Source organism: Protobothrops mucrosquamatus, unplaced genomic scaffold (assembly GCF_001527695.2).
Source record: "Protobothrops mucrosquamatus isolate PMUCROS unplaced genomic scaffold, P.Mucros_1.0 scaffold6698, whole genome shotgun sequence".
Taxonomy (NCBI): Eukaryota; Metazoa; Chordata; class Lepidosauria; order Squamata; family Viperidae; genus Protobothrops; species Protobothrops mucrosquamatus.
The window spans coordinates 6,346-17,892 of record NW_015392516.1 but is presented as its reverse complement, the minus strand read 5'-3'; the positions used below and the strand labels follow the sequence as shown (position 1 = coordinate 17,892).

The following is an 11,547-nucleotide window of genomic DNA, read 5'->3' as shown; positions in this document are numbered from 1 at the left end:
TATAGTATTTTTGACAAGATGCTGAAAACAGTTTAGCTCTACCATTTTTCATAGAAATTATTGTAATATTTATTAAGGTTTATTTTCCAAATAACATTTTAAAAGATGCAGAACAGACCAAAATACACTCAAAAAATCTTTATTTGGTATAAATTCTGAGATTTGTGGAACATAAGCCCAAGTAGATTAGTTTATTAAAACAATCATAAGTAGCACATTTAAACTCAGTATCACATGAACAATCTTCTTTAGATAGTACTTTCTCACACTGCTAACTGTTTGAATTAGTCTTAAACTGGATAGAAATAATTCCTATGAGCAAATGGATGCTTGTCTTTAAGTTCAGGTCTCTTGATCATGTGATCCCAAGACTAGGTGATTCCTGGCTTGTTCTACATTAACTCACAACTATGCACAAGCAGTTCTTCTCTTCACATTTCTACTTTCCTCAAATGTATGAAGTGGTGTAAAAGGAGATTTAGAGCAATCCCCATGCATTTCACCAAGGTAAAATGGCATTTAAACACTAATCAATTCTGTCCCTATACAATCCAAATGTTTCCTTTTGAATCGGAAATGTTGCACTTGCATCATATCCATAGAGGAAGAGGGGATAGGAAAACTGCTAGTTAAGCTGGTTGTTTGACTTGCTAGATTAATGGAAATGGAGAAAGTGAAATTAGTTTCAAACACATATTCCTCATAGAATAGTAAAAAAAAATATAGAATCTTTTTCTAGTGGGATTCATCAGGAGAAAAAAGCATTAAACACATACATAGTTCACTAAAAGACACTTCCTATCTCTTTCAAGCCTCCTACTAAGTGAGTACCAATTATGACACAGTTTTGAACCATTTATGTCCTCCCAAAAACAGAAATACCCATCTACCTACAAAACAGACTGTTGCTTAGAATAGAAATTAAATCATCCTCAATCTACTATTAAGAAAAATGGCAAAAAAGACCCCAAACAATGTTAGAACCCAATCAAATCAGAAGCCATTCTATTCCACATCCCGTTCTAAAAACCTAATTATTGCTTCTTCTAAGTCCATTTGGACTGCAATTTTCATTCTTAGCAATATCAACAAAGTTTAAGTGACACCAGACAATAAAATGATTCCCCACAGCTCACCTTTAGTGAAAATTAAATAATTTAACAGCCTTATTATATATATTCACAGAAATGTCACTGTGCATTATACCTGCATTTAAGTAAATTACTTATCCTGGAAAAGTAGTATATTATATAAGCCTTACTACATTGAACTGCTTGAAGTGTATCAGAGAGACAGACATTTGGTACATCTCTGTAGCAGATAGTATTTTCGTAGAGAGATGTGTATCATGCTTGAAAAACTCTAATTTCATTATATTACTGTAAGGTAAAACATCTGTGGGGCTAAAATGTGATTATAAGATAGTAGGAATTATGCAGTAAATGTATATCTATAAGTAGTGAAAATTCATAAATATATTTATTATCTGTTTACAAGATTATTTTTCCTAAGCTTGTATCATCATAACTGATAATATTACCATGCAACTAAGTGTTCTGTAAACAGGACACACTTAAATCAACTACAACATTATACCAGCCCAATAAGTGAAAGGAACTTTCAGACATTTTTAAAATTATAATTTATTAGTTCCAGAGAGTGGTATATTAAGCTTTAGAGTGCTCTTTTTCCTCTTTACAATTTTGCAAGCAATACATTATGTTATATCCTCGTTTAAAAGAATTACCTTTCACCACTCAACAAGCTAAACTATTTCTTCATCTGGAAGAATTAGCATAGAGGCATAAGAGATGGAGAATGTACAACTTTTTTGAAAACTAAGAGAAGTCATGCAAATAATTCATTCCAAATAAGTATTTTCATACCACTCTGCACAACACTGTGTTATGTTGCTAGCAAATAGTAATACTATAAAAACCATGATAATTACAGTACTTGGCCATGTATGACATTAACCATAAAAGCAGAACTGATTTTCAAAAGCACTTGTATTCAGACTGTGCTAGTAATAAATATATTTTCTCTATGCTATGTTGCTGAAAACTGACGTTACAGACTTGTACTGTCCAATTCATTAAAAAAATTAAAATGTCTAGAATTAACATTAATTTTTCATACAATGATAATACAAACTACAGTATTATGTAGCCTTGTGTAATTTAAAATTAAACAAAAGCAGCAGCAATAAAATAGTATTGTTTGGTTACCAGCGCCTTATTTTCTTTTGCTTTTTGTGTCAGTAGTCTGAAAAACACTAGAGGCAGACATGAGGTTTTCTATATATTGTCCAAGAACCTGATTTTCTGATTTCAATTTCAAATTTTCTTCTTTAACAGCATCTACTCTTGCAGACAGATCTGTAAAGACATGTAGAGGTCTTTAGCAGCCAACTTTTAGGCACATTTTTTTAAAAAAAATGCAATTAAAAATACAAAGGCAATTGTATAATGAAATCCATGCAATGACCCCAATAAATGTATGTGCATAGTTACAAAAAAACCCCAAAACTAATCTATTATCAGGTAGGGCATACCAAAGTCGGGATGACAAAACCAAAAATCTCACCAGGGCAGGTCTGTCTAGAAAAAGATGATCTTTACAATATTCTGGTTCACAACTAATTAGTAAATGTTGGAAAGAAATCTTGAACTGAACCCATAAATGGAGCAGAAGTTATTGCAATTATTTCATAGAATCATAAGGCTGGAGGTGTTCTAGTCCAACCTCCTTGCTCCGTGCTGGAATCCTCAAACCAGCCAGGACATCAATATCTCAACTCCTTAATCTGACTGCCTTACTTACCCGGAGTCAAAAGGAACTGACAGACACATTTAAATATACCTCATTTTAAATTGCAGTCATGGGTATAAGACTATTAGTTTTAATATTATGTTATTAGCCTCGCCCACAAATTAAAGGAAATATTCAAATATATTTACACAATCAGTTTACTTTCTCTATTAATAACATTCTATCTTAAAAATAATTTGGCATGAAGTTATACATCTAAATTAAGAAACTAACCTTCAAGTGTATGCTGCAGTTCCAAAACCTGATTGATAAGTCGTGTTTTTTCTTCTAATTCTACTTGATTTTCAGTCTCAACAGCTGATAAAAAATGCATAATCTTTAGAGCAGTTAAATATTACAACACACATAAAAGCAAAAATAGTAGTAAAATATATTCTACCATCCATATCCGCATTCATCATCGTTAAACAGATCCTTTCAGTCCTCAACTTCTTCTGAGATATGTTCTGTTTGAAGGACAGAAAACTATATCAATAGTATGCACATACACAGAATCACTATTTTCTGGTTTAATATTTTAGATGGACAACACTTGTTACCAAAACTTGAAAATGCAAGACTCAGCAGCCATTAAGAATGTCAAAAAAAGATAAATGATGCAGTAGCTATAAATGCTGGGTTAAGGGACAAATAGGTATACTTTTTATTCTAGAAAAGTGATCGAATTTTGCACATATTAAAACTATCCACTTCCCAACTTTTTATAACTTCTTTAGAATGTACATATTCTTAAAACTTTAAACAATTCTTCAAGCAAATATTACTGCAGCCCAAAGGAGCACATCCTAAAATTAAAATGGTTATCTGGAGGTCCAGCTCATTTTAAATATATTTTAGGGCAATTTCAGTTAATACTCTGTACAGTATACATACTTGCGTACAGTATAATGTGAACAGTATATTCACATTGTACTGCACGCAAATTGTTATATCAGTGTAATAATACATTTGTATTTTTCAAATTTGTCATGGTTGAATGCTATTGTGTTCTAAAGATTGGATTGGATCCCCTGTTACCAGAGAGGAAGGGAGGGAGGTGGAGAGATGCTTTTTCCGACAGATCCTACCAGTTTAAGCGGGATTCTTCGCATTTCTACTGCAAAGCCCTATTCGGAGGAAAATACGCCCTCTTTTTCGAAAGCAAATATATGTTTTGCATCCTGGCACGAAGAAACCTTTGCCTACATTCCATCAACCCATCATCCATACAGTCCAGCCAATTCCCCTCCCATCGCCACGCCGCGTCCCAGCTCCTGCAAGACTCCCCAGGGCAGAAGCGCGCGCTCGACCCTTCTTTCTTCCGATTTCGTCACCTGCCAAAGAGGCGCTCGCCTACTTACCCACCTGCCACAGGATACCCTGGCACTCCGACCCCAGCCGAGTTCAAAAGCAGCCACTACGCCTGCGCAATCTTTTCCTCGGCCAACCAGTAGCGCACGCGCCTTGTCCCATGAAAACAACGAGGCGGAGTGAAAACGTAGAAAAGGCGGGCTTAGAGAAAGGAGATTTTCGCCGTCGCCAATCACGGCAAAAAAAGGCAATAGCTTTTCTCGATACAACCAATAAGCGGCGAGAGACATCATCAGACACTTCCTAGTCATTCCACTTGTCGGCTTGCTGCTGCGGATGAAGACGGTTCCGCGAACGGAATTGAAAGGGAGGCGCGAGTGCTTGTTCAGATCCAGACCCCCTTTTTTTTTCAAGGGTGTGGTCCTAATTATTTCTCTTAAAAAGCCGCACCAGCAAATAGGTTTCAGTCCGAGTTTTTTTTGGAGAGGGAGAAATGGTCAAAGTCACGGATTTAAAGGTGCAGAATCGTGTTTTTGCAATAGGTAGCTATATAGGTGAAAGAAGGCAAACCTCCGAGAACATACTTTTATTTTAATTCTCCTTCCTAATTAGGCCGCACATTTGTAGTAAGAGATCCCGAACTGTTGAGTTACTCCGAACTGGCCTAAGACCCCCCAGCCTGGTTTTTGTCGGAAATAGAAGCATTTAAAATTTCTGACCTTGCTTTAAAAATTGTGTGCCAAAATGTAAATAATGGTTAGTTCGGAAATGTCAGTTGGGAGGTGGAAGAGAAGTTTGTACCTAAAACTTTGCAAAGACACCTGAAATGTAATGGAGTTTGCTGAAGAAAATGGTTACTTATTTAATATATGGCATATTATACATGGACTAGCAATAAATATTAACATTTCTCCTAGATTAGTAAAACAATAAAGTATATGGTAAATGTTAAAAGGTTTTATAAAATACCAATGTCTAGGCCATCTAACCATTGAAGCACAGCACCGCTTATATATTAAAAAATCAGTGGACCCATATATTCCCTCAGTTTAGAGCCCGTAATGATGTGATCTACAGTTTGATGTGGGACCCTCAGTCAGACTGAGGGGAGGATACTAAGTCCCATTTATACCGAGAGTCCTGGCAGCTGCCATGTGAGGTGCAAATCCTATTCAGGATTGTCCATGGCTGATATGGTAGTTCAAAGCCTGGCACCTTTTTTCTGAGGTCATTTATATGTCTGCCTCTGTGTAGCTGGCTTTCCATTGGGAATCTATGTTAAAGTTGTGCAGATGTTGTGCAAGTGCCAACGGGGGCTTCCTGGATTTGAGTCTTCCTGCTGATAAATGAGGAAAATCAGTGTGCACTGGTAGGGGTGAGTTGTTCATAAATTTTCTATATTCTCTCAATAGTGCATCTTGCCTTTGTAAAGCTGGCAGTGCTATATAGCTCAGAACAGGAAGCCAGCAGGTTGGAGTAGTTTCAATACATCCGTTTATATTCCTCATGGTGTTGAGTGTGGCATCTAATTTACTAATATGGCAGCAGTTGAGCCATACAGGGCACAATATTCTGCTGCAGAGTAGATCAACCTAGTGCTGATGTCCTGAGGGTGGTAGTTGAAGCTCTCCGTTTAGTTTCACATAATTTCTGGAGGATGCTGTTCCTAGTATTGATTTTTGCTGCCATATTCTCTAGATGCATCTTATAGAAGAAAGTTCACCCCAATGTTATTCCAAGGTATTTTGGATGGTGATTATAGGAGAGTAAGTTGTTTAAGTAGACCTTTCGGTCTATTGTTCATATTTATATTTTATAAGGGGAACAGCACTTTCTCATATGAGCCTCCTTCTGAACTGATATAGCTTGAGGCGTTTGTCACCTCTCACAATATTAACTCACAACTAAATATAATTTGATTAGTACAATATGACTTATCATATACATATCTTATTTATTAAATTTATATGCTGCCTATTTTACTAACAAGCAACATATTACCTTTTTACTTTGCAATACTATACATATAGGTAGTCGAGTTACAACAGTTCATTTAGTGACCTTTCAAAGCACTGAAAAAGTGGCTTATGACCTTTTTTCACACTTATGACCATTGCAGTATCCTTACGGTCACATGATCAAAATTCGGATTCTTGGCAAACTGACTCATATTTATGATGGTTACAGTGTCCCGGGCTCATGTGATCACCTTTTGCAACCTTTGACAATCAAAGTCAATGGAGAAATCAGATTTACTTAACAATCATGTTACTAATTTAACAACTGCAGTGATTCACTTAACAACTGTGGCAAGAAAGGTCATAAAATGGGGCAAAACTCACTTATAAATGTCTCAGCAATCAAAATTTTGGGATCAATTGTGGTCATAAGTCGAGGACTACCTGTACTATAATTTGGCTAGGATGGCTATTATTCTATTTTACAGATTGAGATTGAGAGAATGTTGCTCTTCCCAGAACCATTTGTCCTGCAATCTTTTTATATTTTTCAGAAGAAACACCCAATGTTCACTAGCAATTGTGACCGCAGTTGGATTAGCAACTCAAGTCATTAAATAAACCAGTCCCTAAGTGAAACTGCAAGTCTGCTTATGATCTTATTTCAGCTTTCCTTTGTTTACAGACCTGCAAAATTACACCTAATGCACAGGAGCTATAGTATCAGTTACAGCCCTTGTTGTCCCAGGCAACAGCCCAGTATGGAAATTTGCTTTCTAGCGTTCACTATTTGGAATGGGATATTCTTGGTTCAGTTCTCTTGGTTAAGGCCTGTCTAGCTTGGAAAACATAATGACTTCTAAAAAAAGAAAGAAACCTGGTTGTGAATAGCTTCTGAATCTAAAAGACTCTGTCAATACCTGTAATTAGGGGTAGTCCTTGACATCATAATTGGGACCAGAATTTCCATTGGTCAGTGATGCGGTTGTAAAGTACCGGATCACATAGTAACAGCAATCTCTGCATTTCCTGTTCCTGTCATTAATCAAATCCACAAATCATTAGCTGGAGACTCACCCCAGTCCAAGCCATTCCAGGTTTGGTCCCTCCTAGCTCTGAGTCTCAGTAAGGTAAGGGACTTAATGTTCAACTCCTCCCACCCACTTGTCTCCCCCGTCTCAGTCCCTTTGAGCATGCTGCATCCTGCCTTGCAGGGTGGCAAGCAGCCCCAGAACTGCAGGGCTCTGATGACAGGGCATTAGATTTGTCATTAGTGGTACTAATAGTATTAGTATTTAATAAATCTTTATCCCACCTTAGAGAGAATATTCTTATAAAACAGAAATATATTCAAATTAAAACATAACTATATAAAATATAATTAAAAACTCTACCACAGTTAAATTAAACTAACAGATGGTGGTAACAATAAAATGGTATTCAGCTCTGTAGACAGAGATTATAAAAACAGCTACAGCTCAAGTGCACTATAAGATTACATTTAAAAAGTGCAGCAAACTAATGAGTTCCTAATGGGGTTGAACCAATGGAACCTGTAGAATCCCAATTGAAAGAGAATTCCACTAGTGTGGGAGAAGACCTGTCTTTGTGCTTACGGCTACACCAAGGGTTAAAAATGTAGGCAGAGTGGTTTGCCTAAGGACAATCCTTCAAGTTCTCAAATTGTTCAGGGTTCTTGAAATTAGAATCAAGAAGTACAGTACTTACATTTAGATGGGATAATTCCCATGGCAATGTGTAACTAATATAATATAAACATTGTATGTTTTGCCATTAATTCAAACAAACCTTATGGTGTATATTTGTTTTAGTTCTCCATTCCTTTTATCTGATACCTATATTGTCAACCTAGTGAAGTAGTCCAGAGAAGCAGTACATCCAGAAGTTCTAGCTCTAACTTTATTGGGAGGTTACATTAACAGAATCTTGCCTTTACAGTCCCAAAAACTAGGCCGTGCCCCTTCTGAGATATTTGCCATATTTCCATTCCTTCTGCAGGCTCAGCCTTTCTTACCTGACCATTATCTAGTCTGTGGCACTTCCACTGTCTCCCAGAATCATTCCCACATACGATTACATCCACCCTATGCATTCAAAATTATTTCAAAATCCAGACCATTTCATGTTTACATGACAGGGATCCACTTTTAAAAAAAGAATATAAAAAATCCTTTTTTGCTTTAAGTAGTCCCAGATAAAATATGTAGTACTGGATATAAAACATACTCACAGAAGGAAAGTAATTGGCATTCACATTCACGGCATGGCTGGGAATGGAAAAGCAGGAGGGGAATCCACACATTGGGAGCTGAGGTCACTGAGGTCAGGACAGAATACCAGCCATTGTTAGAGCCAAAGTGGATTTGAAGGAGTTGAAATCCAAGAAAGGATTTCTTAATCCACCCTCATTTCTAGCAGGTTTAAACCTGGGAGACCAGCAGTTGAAGTCTGCAGTGTGGAAAAGTCCTGAGGTGACTGGATGCCGACTTAGATATTCTGCCCGTCAGTGAATATAGTTGGGGGAAGAGAACTTGCTTTCACTACAGTGACCTTTATGCTAGTCAGAGAGTGTCTGTATGCTTACAGTATGGAACAATAAGGGAACAACAATGACATTAATTGGCCTATTCTAAAATATGGAATGTATGGTACTAGCTTAACCACTCTTTCTCTTGCCTTGTTCTTGAGTCTTGTGTATTTAAGTTGTTTCAGCAGCCAAGCTAGAATTTTTCTCCACAGTGCATTAACTATTTGGGGGGGGGAATAGTTGCTGCTGACATCCATATGCATCCATGTGCATAGCTGCTTTACACTTTTTCAAAATGACTTTTAATTTTAACAGATATAATTGTTAATGCTAAAATACAAAGCAGAAGAAAAATCATGACTGAGCAAGAATTTTTAGTTATTATTTAGTTTAATTATTATCAAGGATAAAATAGAAGGAGCATAAAATACAATATTTACAATATTTATGGCACCAGCACAGCCGATGTATTTCAGTACCTATTTCCTTCATTTAAATTTCTCCTGCCTCTTCATCCAGGTGTTCAGTTTTCTGTTCCTAATTACAAAATTGCATATAGTATTATAAATTCAGCACTGATTTGGGTGACAGAGGGATACAGACTTTTCATAGTGTCAGCTTTAAGGTAATCCTTAAAGGGTTTTTGGATTGTCCTGTTTTCCAAAAGCTTCACAAGAAAACCATTGCCATAAAAGAAAACTGATGTTGAATGAAAAGTAAAAAGAGGACGACCTTGTAATTACTGATTCTCACTCTAAGCAATGGCAACAAATGGAACTGTAGGTGCTATTGCCATTGTCAATGGTAGCTGGGCAAAGCCAGGCCTAGGTTGTCCCAGGCCACATTAACTTGACAAATTTGAAAGATTTTTTAAAATGCCACTGTCTTTGCCTGGAGATTGCAGTCACAACTACTCTGAAGAATTACATATTTGATTGGGTGTGCGGGTATGTTAAGTATTTGTTGGACAGCTGAAATTCAGTCATGACTAAGGCAAAGATACCAGTGGGAAGAACTATATTATGCACATTGACATGCCCGGGAATTCCCATCACTTTCATCTTTCATGAGGCATTGGGTGTGTTTGTTTTGATTGTCTTAAGCCTATTTTAGATTTAGGATAGCTTTTTTTGGCAACCAGGCTGCCAAATTAAAGTATAGTATAGCAAAACAGACACAGTCAAAAAAGCAGGTTAGAGTCTACAGACTTCAGAAATATTACATGTATTGAAACTCTGGGAGAGAATGTGTTATTATGACTTGGAAAAGTTTTCCTTTTTACATGCTGCTAGGAAGGAAATCCAAGAAATCTTCAAAGGATGAAAAAACATAAGAAAGGCCAAACTATGTTTTGGTAGATTCAGCTTCTGAATGGATGTTCTCGCTTTTATAATGGAAGAGATGTCCTTCCTTCAATATGAGATTTCATAAGTTAGATAACTATTTCATGTGGAATCTCTTTCCTAGCTGCAACAGAGAAGTTTGTGGAGCGTTGCCTTGCCTTTTTAAAGGAGGAAGTATGCACAGACCAGACTGTTGCATACACTTGATTGTGTATAGATTGTCTTATCACTGTATGCAGACATCATGTGTGGTGTTCAATGGGAAGAAGTATGAAATGTCAGCCTAATAAATGGATTAACCTTTTTGAAGGTAGAGAAAAGCTCAAGCAGTTTGCGTATCCTGTCATGTTGTTCAAGCTATCAATATTAGCACTGGTTTAACACACCCACCTAGAAAATTTATTCAATTCTTATTCTAATAAAACTGTCACTTAAAAACATTTGTTCCTTCTTGCAATTCCCAAAGTAAATATCCTCTTCATGAAGAAGAAAGTCAGGCATGGGTGGCAGAGTTTAACTTTCTTTCTGTCCATCATTATGAGAAAGTTGGAAAGAAAAAAGAGGACAAGTATATCCTAAATGTTTGTGTTAAAAACTTTTAATAAGACCTGGTTATTTAAGGATCTACCTATCTCCTGTGATGTCTCCCTGGCTGATACAAGCTGACAAAATGAACACATTCCAAGTTCCTTCAATTAATGCCTTCTATCAGGAACCAGTCAGCTCTCCTCTGTTGCAGTCTCTGCCTTCTGGATGTTCCTGCTGAAATCTGGGTGGGGAAGAATTTGGAGGGTGGGGTGGGGCTTGAAGACCCACCTTTTCTCCGAGGTGCATTGCCTAAATGGTTGGAATATTTTACTTGATGTTGGTTATATATGTTTTTGTCTTGTTGGGTGAGATTTTCCATGTTCTTTCCTTTGTTGTTCCTTCTTGTTCCTTTCAATTTTATAGTTCTGTTTGCTAAATTGGAAGGCAAAAAGTTGCATAAGGCAGCATCAAATAAATCAATAAACAAACATCTTAAATGTACCCGAATCTAGTCTTGCAAAGGCACGTGTAAAATATCACTTCAAACAGCAATGCTATTTTCTTTCTTTAATTTGGTTGTGCAAAAGATAGGGCCAAACCAAGAGATTTTAATGATTTATGACAGGGAAGTCAGAAAACTAATTCCGTTGTAATGAGGAAATTAAACATTTTTATTTTGGAGAATAAAAAAACATTGAAGTTCATAGTAGAACGTAGCCTGGAGGATTGAGAGGAGCACCTAATAAGTCTGAATTTATTTTTTTGCATGTTACATAGAATAAATAATACGTAACTTGCACAGCATACATCTATAATTACTCAGTGCAGAATATATGTATAAAATAATTTTTAAAAAACTTTTACAGGTTTTATTGTTTTATTTATTACAGCAGTGCAAGGAAAACCTGAACTTGCAAATGCTAGTGTCGGAAAAATTTCTTTTTTTCCATAAATTCTGACCCAGCAGTTTGGTACAGTGGGCTATCAGAGTGAGGGACTTACAGCAATGCACCTTAAGACCTGGTGGCAATGTCTGATGTATCTATTT

General features: G+C 36.5%; 1 protein-coding gene across 2 annotated transcripts; it reads right to left on the bottom strand.

Annotated features, from left to right (window-relative positions):
* Positions 1 to 126: 126 nt before the first annotated feature.
* SCOC (short coiled-coil protein) lies at positions 127 to 4,285 on the bottom strand. 2 transcript variants are annotated; one of them, XM_015829665.1, is made up of 4 exons: positions 4,177 to 4,285; positions 3,212 to 3,278; positions 3,046 to 3,129; positions 127 to 2,378 (listed from the first exon to the last, which is right to left on the bottom strand). In XM_015829665.1, exons 2-4 carry the CDS (start codon positions 3,231 to 3,233, stop codon positions 2,236 to 2,238), a joined length of 249 nt encoding a protein of 82 aa, XP_015685151.1. In that variant the 5' UTR covers positions 3,234 to 3,278; positions 4,177 to 4,285; the 3' UTR covers positions 127 to 2,235. The 2 variants fall into 2 exon arrangements, with proteins under 2 accessions (XP_015685151.1, XP_015685150.1); XM_015829664.1 differs by having other exon boundaries at positions 4,173 to 4,246.
* Positions 4,286 to 11,547: the final 7,262 nt, after the last annotated feature.